We start from the raw sequence: 23,863 nt of genomic DNA on the forward strand, positions 1-23,863 counted from the left end.
TCCTGTTCCTGAAGGAGTGGCAAAACATAATAATAATAATAATAATAACAGTTTATATACCGCAGTACCGTTAAGTTCTATGTGGTTTACAAAAGATTAGTGAAGTACAAGTTGAGTTGACGTACAAGTTGAATTAACTTAAGGGATGTGGGAACAGTAGGGAGAAAGGGCAGGAACACCGTTAGAGAGGGGAGAGAGAGAAGTGGGTCAGCTGTCTAGGTATTTCAGGAATAGGTGAGTTTTGAGGCGTTTCCTGATTACCTCATAAGTGGTGGGCAATAGGAGTTATTCTAGGTCTTTACCCCATAGAGCTGCTTGATGTAGTGAAGAAAGTGCTGGGAATCTGCGATTTTTCTCTGTAAACGCTTGGAAAGCATAGTTACTTACCGTAACAGGTGTTATCCAGGGACAGCAGGCATATATTCTCACATGTGGGTGACGTCATCTACGGAGCCCCGATGCGGAAGCATTTTCAAGCAAACTTGATTGAAGATTTAAGTTTGCTCTGCTGCTGCACGCATGCATGCCTTCCTGCTCCACTAGGGGGTGCATCCCCTCGTGGTCTCCAGTTCACTTAATTAGCAAAGAAGCCAACCTCGGGGAGGTGGGCAGGTTGTGAGAATATATGCCTGCTGTCCCTGGATAACACCTGTTACGGTAAGTAACTGTGCTTTATCCCAGGACAAGCAGGCATGATATTCTCACATGTGGGTGACCTCCAAGCTGACTGAAAAGGGATGGAGGGAAGTTGGCAATTTAAGCAAATAGATTTCGTAAAACCGATTGGCTGAACCGGCCATCGCTCCTGGACAGTGAGTCCAGACAGTAGTGGGAGGTGAAGGTATGAACCGAAGACCACGTGGCAGCCTTTCCTCAATAGGTGTGGACCTGAGGAACGCTACGGAGGCTGCCATCGTTCGGACCTTGTGTCCTGTTACTCGACCATGCAGTGTGAGACCAGCCTGAGCGTAGCAGAAGGAGATGCAGTCGGCCAACCAGTTGGACAAGGTGCGCTTGGAGACTGGGTGACCTAACCGGTTTGAGTCGAAGGACAAAAACAATTGTGGGACTTTCCGGTGTGACTGAGTACGTTGGAGGTAGAAGGCCAACGCTCTCTTACAGTCAAGAGTATGGAGCGCCACCTCTCCGGGGTGAGAGTGGGGCTTGGGAAAAAACACAGGTAAGACAATGGACTGATTGAGGTGAAAATCAGACACTACTTTAGGCAAGAACTTTGGATGGGTGCGGAGTACCACCTTGTCGTGATGGAATACCGTGAAGGGTGGATCCGCTACCAGAGCCTGTAACTCACTAACCCGCCGAGCGGAAGTGAGCGCAAGCAGGAAAATTACCTTCCAAGTGAGGAATTTTGGATGGCATTTGTCTAGGGGCTCAAATGGAGGTTTCATTAGTTGAGCCAAAACCACGTTGAGGTCCCAAACCACCGGAGGGGGTTTGAGAGGAGGGTGGACATTCAGAAGACCCTTCATGAAGCGAGAGACTAAGGGATGGAGCGAGAGGGCTTTCCCTTCCAGGGGCTGATGAAAAGCCGCAATCGCACTGAGGTGTACTCGAATGGAGTTGGTCTTTAGGCCGGAATGAGATAATTGAAGTAAATAGTCAAGGACCAGAGGGACGGGGACCGACACCGGGTCCTGGCTGTGGGAGGAGCACCAGGTTGAGAATCTGGTCCACTTTTGGGAGTAGTAGGTTCTCGTCGAGGTCTTTCTAGAGGCCTCTAATATCTCCTTGACTGATTGAGACACGGGGAGAGCAGTCAGGGGGAGAGAAACCAAGCATTCAGATGAAGAGATTGAAGATTGGGATGTAACAGCGAACCCTGACCCTGTGATAGTAGAGAGGGAAACAGAGGCAGAGGCAGTGGATCTCTGACACTGAGTTGAAGTAGAAGGGAAAACCAAGGCTGGCGTGGCCAGCGAGGAGCAATCAGGATCAGGGTGGTTTGTACTGATTTCAGGTGGACAAGCGTCCGCAGTATCAGAGGAAACGGCGGGAACGCGTATAGGAACCTTCCCTCCCAGTCAAGGAGGAAGGCGTCGGCCTCGAGCCGGTCCGGGGAGTACATCCAGGAGCAGAAGAGAGGCAGCTTGTGGTTGTGGGGGGATGCGAATAGATCTATTTGAGGCGTCCCCCACTTTTCGAACACCTGTCGTAGGATCTGAGAGTGCAGTGACCACTCGTGTGGCTGGAGGAGGCGGCTGAGTCTGTCCGCCAGACAGTTTTGTTCTCCTTGTATGTACACCGCTCGAAGGAAGGTGTTGTTGGAGATTGCCCATTTCCAGAGGCGCAGGGCTTCCCGGCAAAGGGACCAAGACCCTGTTCCCCCTTGTTTGTTTACGTAGTACATTGCTACCTGGTTGTCGGTTCGGATGAGAACCACTCGGTCGTGGAGCAGATGTTGAAAAGCTACAGCTGCGAGATAGATGGCCCGAAGCTCTAGCACATTGATGTGGCAGCGACGGTCTTCTGCTGACCACATCCCTTGAGTGCATAGGCCGTCCAGATGGGCTCCCCAAGCGTACTCCAACGAGTCTGTGGTGAGTATCTTGCTGTGGGGTGGGGTGAGGAAGAGCAAACCTTTGGAAAGATTTGAAGAGTCGGCCCACCAGCGGAGCGATCGTTGCAAAGAAGGCGTCACTGTCACGGGGCGGTCGATCGGGTCCCGGTCTTGACGCCATTGAGAGGCCAGGGTCCATTGAGGAATTCTCAGATGGAGGCGGGCGAAGGGTGTGACGTGGACGGTGGAGGCCATGTGGCCCAGAAGAGTCATCATCTGCCGAGCTGATACCGAGGTCAGCAGGGAAAACCTTTGACTCAGGCTTACTAACGCCTCTAGACGCGGAGGGGGGAGGAAGGAACGGAGGCGAACCGTGTCCAGCGTGGCCCCGATGAACTGTAGGGACTGGGAGGGGCGTAGTTGGGATTTTGGGAAGTTTATCTCGAACCCAAAAACAAAACATAAACAATACTCACTCTATTCGCAATACTAACAAAATTACTCTCATAGACATTCAGAACTTCTTCGACTTAAACCTTACAGATTTTTCTTCCCTCTCCCTCGATGAACAAACCTCTCTCTGGAATACTTCTACAACATCCCTTTTAAACTCCCTAGCACCCCAACAGGAAAAAAAGAAATTTGCTTCAAACTCAACCCCCCAAAATAAACAACAACCATGGTATAACGAAAATCTCACCCTTCTTCGTAAACAACTTCGCTCAACAGAACAAAAATGGCGAAAAACACCCTCCTACAATCTCCTCACCTTATATAAAGAAAAAGCAACTCAATATAAAACCACTATTCAACAAGCAAAAAAAGATTATTACACTAAACTTATATTAACCACCCGTAACTCTTCCACTCTCTTTAATCTTGCTCAATCTCTCTCAAAATACTCAAAAAAAAACTACCCATAACTTCCACTCCTTCAGCCAATGAACTAATTCTTTTCTTTGACAAAAAAATTAAAGACATCAGAACTCCTCTTGGACCCACCCCTTCTTCTCCCTGCATCGATACACAAAATAATTCCTCATCTCTCCCATTTAGCTCGTGTTCAACCTTCAAAATGCCATCGCTAACAAACTTACTTCCCATCCTGCAATCTCTAAATACCTCTAATACTCCTCTAGAGAGTATTCCTCCTTCTCTCCTTAAAAAATTTTTTTCTCACTTTGGGCCGTATATCTGGGAAATGATCTCTAAATCTCTCTCTGACTGTATCGTTCCTTCAGGTTGGAAAACTGCTCTTGTCTTTCCAAAAATCAAACAATATAATTCTGATCCCTCTCTCCCAGCTAACTACCGTCCAATTGCTAATCTCCCATTATTATCAAAACTAACGGAAAAAATCGTCCACACTCAACTGTCTGAATTCATCGAAAAAACTCACGCCTTACATCCCTGTCAAACCGGTTTTCGCTCATCTCATTCAATGGAACTGTCACTGCTAGGCCTCTTATCAACTATACACTATTATCATGAACACCAAAAATCCGTTCTTCTTATATCTCTCGACCTCTCAGCAGCCTTTGATACCATTGACCATTCTCTCCTTCTAAATAGACTCAAAAATTGCGGTATCACGGGATCTGCTTATTCATGGTTCATGTCCTACTTCACAGTACGCAGTTTTAAAGTTCAGGCAATGAACGAAATTTCGATTTCTTCAGCTCAAATCTATGGTGTTCCACAAGGTTCCATTCTATCACCTTTACTATTTAATATCTTTCTATCTCCACTTCTAACTTTAGCACAATCTATCGGATTTACAATCTTCGCCTATGCAGATGACATTCAACTCCTCCATCCAATCGACACTTCTAATACGTCTGACATAAAAGATATTAACACTAAACTGGATTCTATAAACGACTGGCTCTACTCTAACAAACTTTCCCTTAATGTTAACAAATCCCGTGGACTCTTATTCTCAACCAAAAATACTGAATCCTTATCGGAAAAAATAGCTATTAAATCAGTTCCTATCCAAATGGAAACAAAAATAAAACTTTTAGGGGTAATTATAGATAAAGATTTATCATTCCACGATCACATCAGCTCTATAATAAAAACTTGTTTCTATAAACTCCGTATCATTCGTTCACTGACTTCAATCTTACAGACCGAATCAATTACAATCCTGGTTCATTCTTTGATCATCTCTCACCTAGACTATTGTAATTCCCTTTTTAACGGTCTCCCACAAAAAGAAATCCGACGTCTTCAATTGATTCAAAATACAGCAATAAAACTCATTTACAAACTAGGGAAATATGATCACGTCACTCCAATTCTGAAAGATGCCCACTGGCTTCCTGTGGCCCATCGAATTACATATAAAAATTATTCTCTTGACCTTTAAAATAAAATCCTCTCATTTGCCTTCATTTTTACATAAACTTCTCATCCCCCAATGTTCATCTCGTACTCTGAGATCCACAAATCAAAATCTTCTTTTGATTCCCTCTATTAAAAATTTTTATTACACACGGAAAATAAATTTCTCTGTCACTGCTCCAACACTATGGAATTCTTTACCACAACCTCTTCGTGACGAACAACAACTGGATAAATTTAAGATAGGCCTAAAGACTTTTCTATTCCGTGATGCATTTATTTCAGTTTAATATCTATTACTCAGTTATTTTTTTAATTATTTAACTTCAAAAAATTATTTCAAAGACTTTTCCCCACCCAAATGTTTTTTCCCATCCCCTCTTTCTCCCTTTTCTCTCAATATTGTAACTTTACCCTACCATAAACCTCTTCCCTCACAATCAAGTTTGTCTAGTCTATGTTTTAGCATACACTGTTTGTACCTCTAAATATTGAATATATTAACTCCTCTTCCTTTCTTATATTTTTATTGTAATGTACACCGGCCAGATATTTATTTGATGGTCGGTATATTAAAACCTAATAAACTTGAAACTTGAAACCCCAGACTTTGTAGGTAGGTAATAGTCTGTTGGGTCGCTGAGATAACCGCTTCCCTGGACGGGGCTTTGATTAGCCAGTCGTCCAGGTAGGGGAATACCTGGAGGCCCTGGGAGCGTAAGGTTGCTGCGACCACCACGAGGCACTTGGTGAAGACCCGAGGTGACAATGCTAGGCCGAAGGGAAGGACACGGTATTGTAGGTGCCAGTCCCCTACCTGAAAACGCAAGAACTTGCGGTGAGCGGGGTGCACTGGGACATGTGTGTACGCCTCATTCAGATCGAGGGAGCAGAGCCAGTCGCCCTCGTCGATCAGGGGGTAGAGGGTCGGTAGGGAAAGCATCCGAAATTTTTCTCGTATCAGAAATTTGTTGAGGCGTCTCAAGTCTAATATTGGGCGTAAGTCTCCTGTTTTTTTCGGTACCAGGAAGTAACGGGAGTAGAAGCCCTTCCCCCGTTGGTCGGGGGGAACCTCCTCCACTGCTCTCAGGCGAAGCAGGTCTCGAGCTTCGGAGAGGAGTAGGGGTAGCTGCGTCCGGTTGGGAGGGCAATTCCTTGGGGGGTTTTCCGGAGGAATGGTCTGAAAGTTGAGAGAGTATCCTGATGAGATCACGCCAAGGACCCATGCGTCCGACGTGACTTGTTCCCAGCGAGGGTAAAAGGCTTTGAGGCGACCCCCGATGGGAAGGAGGCCTGGGACTATGGCGGAGGGGGCCCGCCCCTTCCGCGTATCCCGTCAAAAGGACGGGGATGGTTTGGTAGTCGCAGGCGGTTGGGACTTGGGCATGGCCCGGTGGTGGGCTTGCGGACGCCTGGGTGGAGGCCGCGAGAAGGCAGGAGTGGATTTTTGTGGGTAGCGGCGTGGAGGGGCCCTATACGGCCTGGACGCTGGCGGTTTGGGCTTTTGTCGGACGAGGGAGGCAAATGAGCGTTCGTGTTCGGAGAGGCATTTTGTAGCCGCCTCGATAGTGTCATCGAACAGTTCTTTTCCCACGCAGGGGAGGTTAGCCAACCGGTCCTGTAAGTTGGGGTCCATGTCGACCAGGCGTAGCCAAGCTAGTCGGCGCATGGCGATAGCAAACGCTGCCTCTCTGGAGGAGAGTTCGAAGCCATCGTAGGCCGCGTGGAATAGATGGAGGCGTAGGTTGGAGAGGGATTCCAAAAGCAGGCTAAAGGCTCCTTGGCGGGAGGCCGGTAGGTCAGTCTCAAAGGCTCTCAGTAGTCCAATGAGGTGTTTGAGGTAGGATGTGAAGGTGAAAGTGTAGCTTTGCACCCTAGAGGCCATCATCGCATTTTGATATAGTCTCCTGCCGAACTTGTCTAGGGTTCGGCCTTCTCGGCCTGGGGGGACTGCCGCTGAGACCCGGGAGGGGTGAGCCTTTTTTAAGGAGGATTCTACTAACAGTGACTGGTGGGAGAGCTGTGGTTGTTCAAATCCCGGAAAGGGTACTGTACGGTACTTGGTCTCCATTTTGGAGGGCACGGCTGTGACCATATAGGGGGTCTCAAGGTTCCTGAAGAGAGCCTGTTGGAGTATCGGGTTAGTCGGTAAGCGAAGGGACTCTCTGGGTAGTGATGGCATATCCAGTTCCGCTAGGTACTCTTTAGAGCACAGGTGTCAAAGTCGGTCCTCGAGGGCCGCAATCCAGTCGGGTTTTCAGGATTTCCCCAATGAATATGCATGAGATCTATTTGCATACAATGAAAGCAGTGCATGCAAATAGATCTCATGCATATTCATTGGGGAAATCCTGAAAACCCGACTGGATTGCGGCCCTCGAGGAGGGACTTTGACACCCCTGCTTTAGAGTATCTGGAGTCGGACTGGAGGTCTAAATTCAAAGCGTGGCCCATGTCCTGGACAAAGCGTGAGAAGGATGGTCGGGATGTTCCCGAGGCCCCGTGGGGGGTCGGTGAACGAGACCTCTGTCGGGTGTAGAAGGAAGGGGAGGCTTCCCTCGAGTAGCGAGGTTCCTGTTCCGATCCAAGCTCCGAGACCGGGGAAGTACTGTGAAAGTGTTCCGGGGTCGTGGATCTCCGACGTCTCGAGGAGCCCCTCGGAGACGATGCCGGGGTTCGGGGTACCGATCGATGTCGAATCGGTGACCTCGACCCGGACTCCCTTGGTGAAAGCCCGAAACCTCGGATCGGAGCCCCGGTCCGAGGGGGAGTTCGGAGGATGCGTGGGTTGGAGAGTGATAACTCTGCCACCTTCAGCGGTCCCGTACGAGGTGTAGGTGAACGGCCTCGTAGAGTGGGGGAACCCCGGGCCTTCTTAGAGGTACGGTGGTTCGAGGTTTCTGTTGGTTTAGCCCAACGTTTTGCCCTGTGGCGGTCTGTGGAGGGAGAGCGGCTCGGGTGCCTCGGCGAGGAGTCCGAGGAGGATGAGATGCGGCGAAGTTTGCGCACTTTTCCCCGAGGTGGCTCGATGCGAGGCTCAGGCTGGTCTGGCACATGCGGGGTCGAGGTCGAGGCAGAGGCCGGTTGTAGATGGGCCATTGCAGCGGACAGCTCCGACGAGATCATTGCTCGGAGTAAGTCCTGGAAGACGGGCACAGACAGCATCGAAGGCATGTCCCCTGCCTCGGTGCACTCCACCGGGGGCGACCTCGTATCAGAGTATTCCCGTGTGGTGGAGGCACGGCCCGAAGGCTTGGAGGGCTTCATCAGGGCTGTAAGCATGGGACTTCCGCCATGCGTCGCCGGTGTCCCCGAGGTTGGTTTCTTCGCTGGTACAGAACCTGAAGAGGGGACTTACCCGGAGCCGAGGCTTTCTGTTGTCCCGAGGACTTCGGAGTCGAGTCTCGAGGCGATGCCGAGGTATTCGGGGCCGAGGTCAAGGCCGGGGCCGAGGCTGGGGCCGACCTCGAGGCCGAGGTAGAAGGTTGGTCTGGGGCGAAAAGATCCGCCATGCGGGCTTTCCTTCGACGGAGGGCCCGGTTCTGGAAAGTAGCGCACTGAGGACAGGAGTCGGTTGGATGAGCGGCCCCCAGGCGATGCGGGTCTGTGATGGAAAGAAGCCGCTCGCACCGGGTGCACTTTTTAAAGCCGGTCAAAGGCCGGGACATAGAATCGAAAGTGGCCGCGGCTCGAGTAGCCACGCGGCCACGGGGACCCGGAAGCCTCCGGGTCGGTCAAACGAAGCAGGAATCAAGTTGAAGAAGAAAACATTTCGCGCACAGCGACTTAAACTATGAAAAACAAGAAAAATCGCGGTGCTAGAAGGCAGTTGGGGCAGAGCCTGAAAAAACACGACTTCTAGGCTCAGCGGAAAATTTTGAACTGGAGACCACGAGGGGATGCACCCCCTAGTGGAGCAGGAAGGCACGCATGCGTGGAGCAGCAGAGCAAACTTAAATCTTCAATCAAGTTTGCTTGAAAATGCTTCCGCATCGGGGCTCCGTAGATGACGTCACCCACATGTGAGAATATCATGCCTGCTTGTCCTGGGATAATCAGCGATTTCTCTCTGCAAGCTGACGTGATTTTTTTTTGGGGGGGGGAGGAGCCAGCAAGCTAAAAACCGTAAATAATCAAAACTGCGATTGCTGAAACTGCGAATACAGAAGGAGAAGTGTAGATTTATGTTCAGCAAAAGGAGAATCCTGGAGTATATCAGTACTGGCATTTTATAGCAGATGCTATTTTTACTGTTTGCTTTTAACAACAACATAATAATAATGTACATTAAAAAATAAAAGTATTTCTAAAATGGACATATTTATCACATCACAAAACAAGAACAGTCCATAGGTAACATTTGACAACAACATATATCAATAGTCCAATTATGCCATTAATAGTTTATAATAAAAATGCATTTCAAATTTTTAAAGCATTCCTAACTAGCATCAGTTCCTCACAGTCCTGCAGTAAGCTCTTCCTACTAGCTGGAAATTGCAGATCAATTTGCAGATTGCTGTATGTAACTAAAGAGACTCGATGACAATGAAAACAGTATCAAAGAAGTGTGGCGTGATCAGTGCTTTTGAAACAACTAGTTTGTGATGGAGTTATGCTAGTGACAAAGAGAATAGCTTTACTATTGAAGAGTAAATAAGAAAATTTCCTCTTAATACAGATTTTTATATGTCGAAACACAGCTGCTTTGAGAATTGTGCCTCCTTTGGTTAACTTTTCATTGATTTGATGTGATCAGTTAATCTCCGTCCAGCTTGTATTCAGTACTATTTAACCGGCAAGAAATGGCACTGACCGATTAAATAGCACTTAGGCCCCCTTTTATCAAGCCACGTTAGGGGTTTGTTTATCGCTGACTGCTGCATTAAAAGCTCCGATGCTCATAGAATTCCTGTGATCTTCAGAGCTTTTACCACAGAGGCTGGCATTAAAAAACCCTAATGCGGCTTGATAAAAGGGGGCCCTAATTGGTTAGATGCGAACATAAGCAGCGGAATGGGGGAGGCCACAGGGGCCATGACCTTCCAAAAATTGGCAGTCACCCATTTCTGGCCGCTATAATTTTAAATCTGTGTGCAGCTACATGGCCACTGTCGTGGAGTGCCGCTGTAGAATGAAGACTTCTGGGGCAGGCTGCACATCAGCTGTCCGAAGATTTAAAATTACAGCGACCGGGGAAGGCAGATGGGGGAGCTGTCGTGCTGCAGGATTCTGCTGGGGTTAGGGTGGATCTTTGGGCACCACCCCCCCTAAACAAAAAAGCATCCCGCTGCCCATGAATGTGATCATTCAGCAAAAGATAGCCGGTTATCTCTGCTGAATATTCATGGTTAGTGGCTAAAAGTTAACCAGCTATATTGCACAATAACTGGCAATTTTCAGTGCTAAGTGGTTAAGTTTAGCAGCCACATTGGACCATGTAAATGACAGTTCTGTCTTTGCTCTATCAGTTCCAAAGTACATATAGATATGTAACTACATTCAATATGTTCAGCTGGATCTTCAGAATACTCCCAAAGTAGAGTAACTTCAGCTGGCTGGGCTCGTCATTGATCCCTTAAGCTGCAGTAAATAACTTTTTTTTCCTCTTTCAAACAAACCACTTTTTCTTCTTCTTTTTTTTTTTTTTTTTTAGTATTTTTCAAGAGAATCAATAGTAACTCTTATTTTCTACTTAGCTTTGCAAGGGCACCTCATCCGACGAGATATCTGTTTCACTCACTTTCATCAGGGTGGAGGTGAGTCAAGAAATTGACGCGTGGCAAATCAAAACAAAAATTAACTAATCTTAAAAAAATCATTACTTTTCAAAAGGTTTACAACTTACAGTCCACAGAAGAGAGCCTACCATCTCATCGGAAGAGGTGCCCTTGCAAAGCTAAGTAACAAGCATCAAATCATTGTGATATATAGTAGAACATAAGAGCTATTATTGATTTTCTTGAAAAATACTAAAAAAAAAGAAGAAAAAGTGGTTTCTTTGAAATATGAAAAAAAGTTATTTACTGCAGCATAAGGATCAATGACGAGTCCAGCCAGCTGACGTTACACTACTTTGCTAGTATTCTGAAGACCCAGCTGAACATATTGAATGGAGTTACATGTCTATATGTACAGTGGAACCTCGGTTTGCGAGTAACCCGGTTTGCGAGTGTTTTGCAAGACGAGCAAAACACTCAGCAAACTTTTGCCTCGCAAACCGAGCACATTCTAGTGTACGAGCACCTCCCTCCCGCTCTAACCGGCATCGCAAACCCCCCCCCCCCCGCGAACGCCCCCCTGTGAGAACCGCAAAGCACCCCCGTGCTGAAAACGGCATCCGCCCGCCCTTCCTCCCAAGCACGGTGCTTACCCCTTCTGCTCGTTGTAAGGTGAATGCGAGCTCCCGCCTCTTGCCTGGGCTGGGCCTTGAGCATCTGTCGCATTCACCCTTACAACGAGCAAAAGGGGTAAGGACCGTGCTTGGGAGGAAGGGCGGGCGGATGCCGCTTTCAGCACGGGGGTGCTTTGCGGTTCTCGCGGGGGGGGGGGGCGTTCGTGGGGGGAGGTTTGCGATGCCGGTTTGGGGGGTGCGATGCCGGTTAGAGTGGGGGGAGGGGGTGATGGAGCAGTGCCGGTAGCCTCGGGGGGGGGGAGGGGTTGGTGGAACGAATTGTTCAAGTTTCCATTATCTTCTATGGGGAAAGTTGCTTTGATATACGAGTGTTTTGGTTTAAGAGCATGCTTCTGGAATGAATTATGCTCTTAAACCAAGGTACCACTGTACTTTGGAATTGATAGAGTGAAATTATTGTCAATTGTCAGATTGAAGTGATAAAAAGATAGTAACTTGTTAAACAAAAATGGCACAAATACAAGCTAATTAACAAAGTTTTAGTTCTGTCTTTGGCCACTATAAACTTAACCGGTCAGCGCTGAATATTGACTTTGCTGGTTGACTTTTTAGTGGTCATAAAAACCCTTGATATTCAATACCAGTCACTGGAAACAGCCTGGCATTGAATACCCTGGCAGCTGAATATCAAACCCTGTATATATTTGGATTTGTCTTTATCTCTCTTGTTTTTTGAATTTAACAACAGCAAAGCTGCCGTATATATTCGAATATAAGTCGAGACCCCCCATTCCCCCCAAAAGGAAGAAAAATAGTTGACTCAAATATAAGTCGGGCGCCAGGCTCTACACCCAGCTCACTTCCTTCCCTCCCCTGTCAGACACTGTACCCAGCCCGCTTCCTGCCAGGCACGGGAGTTAGTCAGGAAGCTGCTCGGTGCCAAGCAGTAGCACCAAAGCGCGCTCCTGCTCGGTGCTGCTCAGCGACTGAAGAAACTCGATCTCGTGGCAGCCACCACCGACCGGGCTAGCAGCGGGGCAGGAGCGCAGAAAGCTCGTTCCTCCCCGCTGAACCTCTGGACCACCAGAGATCAGCAGAGAAGGTACGAGGACAGGGCAGGGAGGGGGAACAGGGTGCAGAGCCTGGCATTGGCAGCGGCCTGCAATAATTCTGGAGGGGGGGGGCGCTGGCCCATATATAAACTGGGACCACATTTTTGGGCAAATTTTTCGGCCCCCAAATCCTGGTTTATATTCAAGTATATCCAGTATTTGTCTGATCCCTACTTTTGTTTGACTTGGTTCAGTCCCTGTGTGAGGGTGTCCCTTTGCCTCTTTGGCTTTCTTTACCCTGTTTGTGTGTATTCTATTCCATTTCATTCCATTTCTATTGTATAGTATTTGTATGTTGTGATACATTTTTATGTTGCGTGCATCTATGTTGGTCTCAAAGCAGATTTGAAAGTACTTTGGCACAGCTGAGAAAACTGCTTGCCGTAGCCAAACAACAGTGACTACTTTCAAAGCACAAATCAAACATATGGCTTTAATAAAAAGGCTTAAACTCTATGACAAGTACATAATTTATTTGACTGTTGGAAGATATTACAGTATTTGTAACCATTTCTATAAGTCCTCAAAGCAAGTAGGTGGCTAAGCATAGTTATTTTTCTTCCCCTGTTTTAAATGATAAGCACAAGAGACAAAGAAAAAGTGGATATGCACCATATATAACTGAGAAAATGATGCTTTAAACATGTGTCTTTGAGTACATATTTATTTAACTTTACAGACACAGCTGTGTTGTGGACCAAAGATCCAGAAGATGTCACAGCTTCAAAAATAATTTTTACAATCTTCACATTGGGTCTTTTTTACCAAAATATTAGTCAAATGAAGGTATGTTTTTAAAAAAAAAATTATTGAATATTTTGTATTGTGACTTATCCTTGCCTTTGTGGATATACGTAAGAGTTTGGGCAAATCTGCTTCATCAGTCTTCGCTCTTCCTGTACCCCTTAGGACCTGGATCTAACTGAAACTATATCCAGTCCAACTCTCAAATCCCCGTCTGTATAATGCAAGAATATGGACTTTATTTATTAACCCCTGATAATTAGATCTATTTTTGACAGTGCCAGGTATTTAGTGCCAGCACCAGTCCTGTACTGGCATGGAATATCCAGGTGTTTGGTGGTGTTTGTAAGCCATGCAGGTACAGCAGATAGTTCTGTACCCAGATGGCTAACTGGGTATTATTAGGACTGCATTTACCCCATGTTTTATAAAGACTGCCCAAATCTGGGCATCCAAAATTAGCATGGATCCTAGATCGGTGCCCATGGCCAAGCCAATGATTTAATTATTGGAGCTTACAAGCACTTAATTGACAATAATTATGATTTGGGTGCTGATCTGGCTACTCGCTATTCTATAACAATGGACACCTAAATTGGATTGCGCACAACCCAAAAGGGGGCATAGCCATGGAAGGGGCATGGGCAGGTCAGGGCTAATCCCCCCAAAATGCATGCAGGGTTACAGAATAATGGGGATCTGCACCCAGTTTGTGCACCAAAATTTATACCAATGTTGAATGCTGAATTATATCTGTGCCAAATATTCAGCGCCAATTATAGAATCTGGCCCTGTCAGACCCATTTTCAAAAGACAAATATGTCCAAAAAACAGCATAAAGTGACACTTGGGGCCTCTTTTACTAAGGTGCGCTAGTGTTTTTAGCGCACGCAGGAAATTACCACGCGCTTTGCTTCTAGAATTAATGCCTTATGATATAAGACCTGATGTACAATAGATAACACTTTAAATTGAGCTCTTTGCTGTATTGGAAGCCAATGTAACGGCTTCATAATTGGCGTAATATGGACCCACCGAGCAGCACCTGTAATCAGTCTTGCTGCAGAATTCATCAAAACCTACAATGCCCTGTTCTTAATTTTTACTACTCTAAGGTAAAGTGCATTACAGTAATCTAACCTTCTTAATATTAGTGCTTGCACTATAGTATGAAAATTGTACGGCAATAACATTGGTTTTGACCTATACAACATATGCAATCGTATAGCCCGACTGAGTAGTTTTCAAGATTTGATATCTCATTGTTAGTGCGGAGTCCAATTCCCCCCCCCCCCCCTCCAATACCAGCATTTCCTTTTTAACAGCTAACATATTCTCCAACACAGTTATCCATTCCAATTCAATCTGTTCTTTGTCTTTCCCTACTGTCATTACCTCAGTTTTTTGAACATTCAACAGTAATCCATGCATAGTCATCCATTCTACCACACGTGCCATATATAAATTTAATAGCGGTTCAACTCCGTGAATATCTTTTCCCACGGGGACCCCCCCAATATATCATCAGCATACATTCTATATTGCACAATTAGTTTTTGAAATACCTTTCCTATCTCTGCCATATAAATATTAAACAATATGGCAGAATAGGCTGATCCCTGTGGTACCCCTCGTTTTACTGTTACTGATTTAGACACCAATCCCTCCCCACACACACACACTTTGTACTTGAAACAATCTTCCACATAAGTACAACACAAACTGACCTAATCCTTGCAGTTTCTTCAACAGCAGTTCCAAATTTAGAGAATCAAATCACCAGAAACATCCAATGACACAATACAAAACCTCATATTCTTGTCCATACCTTCCTTCAAAGTATTGACTACTAACACCAATAATAATTCTACACTGTGTGCTTGGCAAAACCCTAATTGAAATATGTCCAAGCAATTTATATCTTGAATATACTCATCCAATTGTTTCAAAACCACTCTTTCAACAACAACAGATATCGTACGGTAATTTGACATAAGTTTGACATTTAAACTAAACTGAACTAAACCTTAGGTTTGTAAATCTGACTTTTTCAAAGTCGGGATTATGGTCGATTGTTTACATCCTTCAGTAATACATCCCTTCTCAAGGGATTTATTTAGCATTTGAATAACAAATGGACCAATATATTTTGCTAGTAAATATAAAATACCTCTGCTGATACTAATTTAAAGGAACCCCAAGGTCTATTGACTATTTCTCTTTTATTTACTTTCTCCTCCTACAGATTAACAATCACATTGTCTTCTCTACCCAACTTTGATTCCAAATAAACAGCATACCCATCAGCATTTGGCTGATGTCTATTACTACTAGGTCTACCAGTATTCTACCAGTAGTAAAGTCTACCAGTATTCAAATACCTTATGGTCTGAAACAATTCTTTCATCTTATTTTGAGGTGATTTTATTTGATCTTGAAAGAATTTTGATCTCTTATTTCACAAAACACCTTATACTCTAGAAGTTTGATACAATAACTGTCATGATCTTCTTTCTCTTTAGTCTTTCTCTCTGATTTCCTAACATCGCATCTAACTTCAAGCAGTACAGACAACCTCCAGGGATATAGTGTAAAATTTTCATGAATAGGCACTTTCCTTTCTGGTGCAACTACCTCTAAAGCCGAAGTCAAAGAAGAAGACCAAATTTCCAAATCTTCATATACTTCTCTATTTTCAGCAATAAATATAATTGGTTTCAACGCATTCCATAATTCAGATGGTTCAAATTTCTGCATCATCAACATATATTTCTTCTCTCTCTGTTTCCTACTCACAGAACAAAATCTAAAGGTCAGCAGACTATGATCTGACCATACAATCTGATCAACTCTTACCTTACCGCCTAGTCCATTAAGTAACAGGGGAGCGGTTTTTGCCTTGCTTTTCCTCTTCTTTTTTTCAGGTTCGGCTGTCGCAGGGCAGGGGCCGGAGAAGGCAGGAGAGTCAGTGAGGGCAGGAAGCCAGAAGCAGGCAGAAAGACCCGGGGTCGCGGCGAGAGGTAGCTCCGCCCCCCCGCCGCGTCAGAGGTCGCATCGGCGCCCGGGCTCCTCTTTAAGTAGAAGGGAAGCCAGGGCACGAGGCAGACCTCAGCGGTTTTTGCCTTGCTTTTCCTCTTCTTTTTTTTCAGGTTCAGCTGTCGCAGGGCAGGGGCCGGAGAAGGCAGGAGAGTCAGCGAGGGCAGGAAGCCAGAAGCAGGCAGAAAGACCTGGGGTCGTGGTGAGAGGTAGCTCCGCCCCCCGCCGCATCAGAGGTCGCATCGGCGCCCGGGCTCCTCTTTAAGTAGAAGGGAAGCCAGGGCACGAGGCAGACCTCAGCGGTTTTTGCCTTGCTTTTCCTCTTCTTTTTTTTCAGGTTCGGCTGTCGCAGGGCAGGGGCCGGAGAAGGCAGGAGAGTCAGCGAGGGCAGGAAGCCAGAAGCAGGCAGAAAGACCTGGGGTCGTGGCGAGAGGTAGCTCCGCCCCCCGCCGCATCAGAGGTCGCATCGGCGCCCGGGCTCCCCTTTAAGTAGAAGGGAAGCCAGGGCACGAGGCAGACTTCAGCGGTTTTTGCCTTGCTTTTCCTCTTCTTTTTTTTCAGGTTCGGCTGTCGCAGGGCAGGGGCCGGAGAAGGCAGGAGAGTCAGCGAGGGCAGGAAGCCAGAAGCAGGCAGAAAGACCCGGGGTCGTGGCGAGAGGTAGCTCCGCCCCCCCGCCGCATCAGAAGTCGCATCGGCGCCCGGGCTCCCCTTTAAGTAGAAGGGTGCCAACGGCGCCCAGCCGTTCGGCGCGCGGCAAAGGCGAAGGAAGCCTCGTGAAGGAGCCCAGGCAGCCCAGCAGCAAATCTAATCCAACTTCTAACCTCAATAACTTCTAACTTCAAAAAAAACCAAAAACACTTTTCTCCTCTTCTCACTCTTTCTCTCTCTCTACTTTTTCAGCTAACTGCACGCCAGGCACCACTCCCAAATCACCGAGGCTACAGGAATGGAGGCTACAGGAACCCAGGGGAGCTACCCAGTTTTCTGCGTCGAGTGTCATATGTATGACTACCTCCCCTCCGGGAGGCAGGCATACATATGCAATCGATGTCAGGAACTGGATAGCCTGAAGACGGAGGTCAGGAGACTGCGGGTTCGAGTACAAGAACTGGAGGGACTGTGCACCATGGAAGAACAGTGTTGGACAACCGAGGACACCGCCAGAGATAGCCACATCGCGGAACAAGTTAGGGAGCTCGAGAAATTCATTGAGGAGGCCTGCAGGATGGTGGAGGCACAGGACCACCAACACACCAGGAGAGAACCGACAGTTGGACGACAGGAACCACCAGACACCAGGGAACTAGGACCTTGCGGAGAACCTGGGCAGGCAGAGGAGGAGGAGATCCATCAGAGCCAGGAGAAAGGACTAGCGGACCGCGCAGATGACACAGACCTGAGACCAGGGGCGGAGACACAGCAGAGCCCAGGGGACGGACAAATGGACTGCACATATGACACAGATCTGAGACCAGAGAGGCAGTTGAAGAAGGGGAGATCGGCTATAGTGGTTGGGGACTCAATCCTGAGAGGAGTAGACAGTCATATAGCCGGAGGGAGAGAGGACAGACTGGTAACATGTCTCCCGGGGGCAAGAACAAAGGACATCATCAACGATATCGAGAGGATCCTGGAGGGAGCCGAGACGGAGGAGACAGCAGTAGTGATCCACATCGGAACCAACGACATCAGCAGGAGAAACTTCAACAGGACTACACTAACTGACCAGTTCAGGACCTTGGGGAGGAAACTGAGACTAAGGACAAGGAAGATAGCCTTCTCAGAGATCCTGCCAGTACCGAGAGCGGACACAAAGAGACAGAGCGAACTACAATCAATTAACGTTTGGCTGAGGAGATGGTGCGAAGAGGAGGGTTTCCACTTTGTTAGGAACTGGACTACTTTCTTGGGGAAGAACAAGCTCTACAGAAGAGATGGACTGCACCTTAGCACAGCTGGGACGAGGATGCTGGCACGCAACGTCCAGAACGTCATAGACTTGGCTTTAAACTAAGGAGAAGGGGAAAGCCGATAGTCGACCTGACCTCGACACATCGGACATCAGTACCTGACAAGGATACTGAACTGGGACATTGTAAAGGAGGACTCGGGACTGAGTGTGTATGTTTTGAAAAAGGACCTAAGGACGCATTGCAGGGATCGAGGACACAAATGGACCTGGTAAGCGGCACCAACACAGAACAACAGGAGCCAGAGGGGCAAAGACATTGTGAAAAAGAGCCCAGGACTGAGTGGGAATTAGGAGAGCAGGAGGTGCAGGGGAAACAGGCAGAGGACATCACACACACACAGCAGGAGGAGGACGAAGCTCAGGGGCTGGCAGACCATGAAGAAAACTGCAGGAGTACCAAAGCACGAGGGAAACAAAAAGAGAGGACAAAAAACTGGGTCTTAAACTGCCTATACACAAATGCTAGGAGCCTGAGGGCCAAAATGGGAGAACTGGAAATCACTGCCAGCAATAAGGACCTAGACATAATTGGAGTCACAGAAATGTGGTGGACTGAGGACAATCAATGGGATGTGGCCATACCAGGGTACAAACTATACAGGAGAGACAGGACACATAAAAAGGGTGGAGGAATAGCGCTGTACATAAAAGACTCCATACCATCAGCCAGGATGGAAACAACAGTACGGGAGGATGGCTTGGAATCACTATGGGTTAAGCTACAGGGAGGAGCAGGGGCAGACATTAAATTGGGTCTGTACTACCGCCCACCTGGACAACCGGAAGAAATCGACCAGGAGCTGGAGGCTGAACTGAGGCAGGTATGCAGAAGCGGAAATGTGGTGGTGATGGGGGACTTCAACTATCCTGGGATAGACTGGAGTATTGGGCACTCAAACTGCGCAAGAGAGACCAAATTCATAGAGGTCACGAGAGACTATTTCATGGAGCAACTGGTCACGGAACCAACACGGGGCGATGCCACTCTTGACCTAATCTTCAACGGACTAGGGGGGCCAGCAAAGGAGGTGGCGATATTACCCCCGCTAGGTAACAGCGATCACAACACGATCCAGTGCAGGCTTGAAATTGGATCATCAAAGGGGAAAAGAACCACAACGACGGCACTCAACTTCAAAAAAGGAAATTATGATGCTATGAGGAAAATAGTGGGAAAGAAACTCAAAGGCAACATAGGGAAGACGGAATCCGTAGAAACAGCCTGGACCTTACTCAAGGAGACTGTGCACGAAGCGCAAAACCTATGCATCCCCAAGTTCAGAAAAGGGTGCAAAAAAAATAGAACAAAAAACCCAGTGTGGATAACAAATGCAGTGAAGAAGGCGATAAGCGACAAGAAAGCATCCTTCAGAAAATGGAAAAAAGACCAAACAGAGGAGAACCAAAAAGTGCACAAAGAACACCAGAAGGAGTGTCACTGAGTGGTTAGAAAAGCAAAGAGAGAATACGAAGAGAGACTGGCAGAGGAAGCAACAAACTTCAAGTCGTTCTTCAGATACGTCAAGGGGAAGCAACCGGCAAGAGAAGAAGTGGGACCATTGGACGATGGAGACAGAAAGGGAGTAGTAAAAGAAGAGAAAGAGATAGCTGACAGGTTAAATGAGTTCTTCACGTCAGTCTTCACGATGGAAAATATAACCAACATTCCGGAACCCGAGGAGATCGTAATAGGAGACCAAGACGATAAGCTGGTCGATTTAGAGGTAAGCCAAGAGGATGTGCTCAAGCAGATTGACAGACTAAAGAGCGACAAATCGCCAGGTCGGGACGGCATTCACCCAAGGGTACTCAAGGAACTAAAAGACGAAATAGCGGAGCCACTTCGACAGATATGCAACCTATCCTTAAAAACCGGAGAGATCCCGGAGGATTGGAAAATAGCAAATGTCACGCCCATCTTCAAGAAGGGCGCAAGGGGAGACCCGGGAAACTACAGGCCGGTGAGCCTGACCTCAGTCCCGGGAAAGATGATGGAGGCACTGATTAAAGACAGCATCTGTGAGCACATCAAAAAAAATGGGCAGCTAAAACCGAGTCAACATGGCTTCTGCAAGGGTAGGTCATGCCTCACAAACTTATTGTACTTCTTTGAGGGGGTGAACAGCCAGGTGGATAAAGGGGAATCTATAGACATCATTTACCTTGACTTCCAAAAAGCCTTCGACAAGGTACCACACGAAAGACTGCTTAAAAAGATATGGAATCACGGGGTACAAGGGGAGATCCACCGATGGATCAAAAACTGGCTGGCAAACAGGAAGCAGAGGGTTGGTGTAAAGGGCCACTACTCAGACTGGAAAGGGGTCACGAGCGGAGTTCCGCAGGGGTCGGTGCTGGGACTGCTCCTGTTCAATATCTACATAAACGACCTAGAGGCAGGAACCAAGTGTGAAGTCATTAAATTTGCAGATGACACCAAACTATACAGCAGGGCTCAAACCAGGGAAGACTGCGAAGATCTCCAAAAGGATCTAACGCAGCTGGAAAAGTGGGCCGAAAAATGGCAGATGAGCTTCAACGTGGGGAAATGCAAGGTCATGCACGTGGGGAAAAAAGAACCCGATGTTCACATACAAAATGGGGGGAACACCACTAGGGGTCAGTAACCTGGAGAGAGACCTGGGAATGATGATAGACGCAACACTGAAGGCATCGGCGCAATGCGCCACGGCCTCAAAGAAAGCAAACAGAATGTTGGGTATCATTAAGAAGGGTATTACGACCAGGACGAAGGAAGTCATCATGCCGCTGTATCGTGCAATGGTACGGCCGCATCTGAAGTACTGTGTCCAGTACTGGTCACCGTATCTCAAGAAAGACATGGCGGTACTTGAGGGAGTACAAAGAAGAGCAACTAAACTGATAAAGGGAATGGAAAATCTCCCATATACCGAAAAATTGAAGCAGTTGGGACTTTTCTCCCTGGAGAAGCGAAGACTTAGAGGAGACATGATAGAAACCTTCAAGATCCTGAAGGGCATAGAAAAAGTAGACAGGGACAGATTTTTCAAATTAAGAGGCACCACAAGTACAAGGGGGCACTCGGAGAAATTGAAAGGGGACAGGTTTAGAACAAACGCTAGGAAATTCTTTTTCACTCAGAGGGTGGTGGATACATGGAACGCGCTTCCAGAGGCTGTTGTAGACAAGAAAACATTAAATGGTTTCAAAGAAGGTTTGGATAGATTCCTAGAAGAAAAAGGGATTGAGGGGTATAGATAGGTATAGACCATTGCTCAGGTAATGGGCCTGATGGGCCACCGCGGGAGCGGACCGCTGGGCAGGATGGATCTATGGTCTGTCTCAGCGGAGGCAACTTCTTATGTTCTTATGTTCTTAAATCTAGAACATTACTTGCCTTATGTGTGCTGTCAACAACCACCTGAGATAAAAATAATCCATACAACATATAAAAAGTTCACAATCATAACAATCATTCATCATCATCTCTGACTTCAATGGCATATCAAAATCCCCTCAAAACATAATTTATCCATATTTACAGATAAATCTAATAACAAGGTGTCCAAACTAACCAGATGGTCAACTGGAGGCATTACAGCATATCCCCCCAACTCCCCCAGTGGCCACAGACCCCTCCTACCTCCCCCCAAAGATCTGAATGAAACGGTATCTAATTGTCTGTATGACAGCTGCAGATGTAATGGCCAGTCCTAGTAGAGCAGCAAGCAGTTGTCTGGAGTAGCCTGTTGGTCAGTGCAGTGGACTACAGAAAAGGGAACCCAGAACTATATCCACCCTAACTAATACAGTTATGGTGGAAAGTGTGAGCCCACCAAAAGACCACTAAACTCCTACAGTACTGAGATATACTGTAGGTGATACCTGTAGGTATAAGGGCTATTGGGGTGGTATACAGGTACAGTTGGATCCAGAAGTTTTTGGGAGGTTTTTGAAAGCTCACCATGCAACATAAGGGAGTTATGGTGAGATATGTACCTAGGTTCCTTTATGTGAAGTTCACTGCAGTGACCCCTAGGATGCCCCATAGTCTGTGTGTCCAGCCTACTAAAAATGCTGGCCCCTCATACATCTCAATGGCTTGTTTTGTGCATTTTTAATTTAGATGTTTTATTTTTTGAAAATGGTCAAAAAAAGATAGATACACTAAGGGCAAACACATCTGGAAAGGTCATTTTCGAAAAAATGAAAAGCATTTTGCAGTTACTCTACCCAATTTTTGGATGCACTTCACAAAATGTCCAAAATCGGACTTAGATGTCATATCAAAAATGGCCCTCTAAACATGGTCCAATATGCCAGGTTAGCTATCTAGGCACAAGCATTGAATGTTTATCTACAGTGCACAGATAATTCCTCTGCACTAACTAGATGGAGCTGTGGCAGTCAATACTAATATTCAGCTGCCCTATCCAACTAAATGCTGTTGATTATTGCCGGTTAGGTGGGCCAGCATGGTTTAACTGGTCAGGAGCTTTTTCTGCCAGGGCAAATTTCTTTGAATATCAGACTCTTAGCACTGATCTTATAGAGAGAACGTGAGAGAAAATCTTTAGTAAACAGGTCTCTAAATTTGCTTGAGTGCTGAGTAATTGAAAAATGTCTGGGTAGGTAACAAAGTAAATGATGGCATATAAAAACCTGAATGGTCCATCCAGTCTGCCCTTATACTACATGCATTACAATTTCATGCTAAGAAATTCAAGGTTATGCATTTAGGCTGCAAAAACCTGAGGGAACGGTACAGTTTAGGGGGTGAAGAACTTATGTGCATGACAGAAGAGTGGGACTTGGGTGTGATTGTATGCGATGATCTTAAGGTGGCCAAACAGGTTGCAAAAGTGACGGCAAAAGCTAGAAGGATGCCAGGGTGCATAGGATATGGCCAGTAGGAAAAAGGAGGTATTGATGCCCTTGTATAAGACTCTAGTGAGACCTCATTTAGAATATTGTGTACAGTTCTGGAGACTGCACCTTCAAAAAGATATAAAAAGGATGGAGTCGTTCCAGAGGAAGGCTACTAAAATGGTGCGTGGTTTTCGTCATAAGGCATATGAGGACAGACTTAAAGATCTCAATCTGTATACTTTGGAGGAAAGGCGGGAGAGGGGAGATATGATAGAGACATTTAAATACCTATGTGGTATAAATGCGCATGAGTCGAGTCTCTTTCATTTGAAAGGAAGATCTGGAATGAGAGGGCATAGGATGAAGTAAAGAGGTGACTGGCTCAAGAGTAAGCTAAGGAAGTACAGTCAAACCTCGGTTTGTGAGTAACCTGGTTTGCGAGTGTTTTGCAAGATGAGCAAAACATTATCGCAAAACTTATCTCACAAACCGAGTGTTGACTCGATTTGCGAGCACTGCACCCCCCGAGAACCGGCATCGCTCCCCCCTCCCCCCCACTCGCAAAGGCCTCCCGCTCGAACCGGCACTCTCCGCCTGAACAACTTGAAACTTACCCCCTGTCTGGCACCGGCACGCAGCCCACAGGACGTGCCGGTGCCGCTTGAAGAACTTCCTGCCTCTGCTGGGCTTTGAGGGAGAATTAGAAGGCCTTGAGCATGCACAGATGCATGCTCAAGGCCCGGCAGAGGCAGGAAGTTTTACAAGCGGCACCGGCACGTCCTATGGGCTGCGTGCCTGTGCCAGACGGGGGTAAGTTTCAAGTTGTTTGGGCAGGGAGTGCCGGTTCATGTGGGTGGGGGCTTTGCGAGCAGGGGGGAGCAGCGCTGCTGGCCTCGGGGAGGGGGTTGGGGGGTGGGAACGTATCAAGC

The 23,863-nt window shown here is 46.9% G+C and overlaps 1 protein-coding gene across 4 annotated transcripts in view; it reads left to right on the top strand.

Moving 5' to 3' along the window:
* Positions 1 to 23,863, top strand: part of SATB2 (SATB homeobox 2) — a 436,014-nt gene that overhangs the window by 381,518 nt on the left and 30,633 nt on the right. The window contains exon 11 of one of the 4 annotated variants that reach the window (XM_033947180.1): positions 13,011 to 13,108. The exons of the other annotated variants lie outside the window; for them this stretch is intronic. Within the exon in view, the coding sequence (XP_033803071.1) occupies positions 13,011 to 13,064 (54 nt within the window). The 3' untranslated portion in view covers positions 13,065 to 13,108. Of the gene's footprint in view, positions 1 to 13,010; positions 13,109 to 23,863 lie in introns of those variants that run through there. 4 annotated transcript variants of the gene reach the window in all.

This window comes from Geotrypetes seraphini, chromosome 5, assembly GCF_902459505.1.
Source record: "Geotrypetes seraphini chromosome 5, aGeoSer1.1, whole genome shotgun sequence".
Taxonomy (NCBI): domain Eukaryota; kingdom Metazoa; phylum Chordata; class Amphibia; order Gymnophiona; family Dermophiidae; genus Geotrypetes; species Geotrypetes seraphini.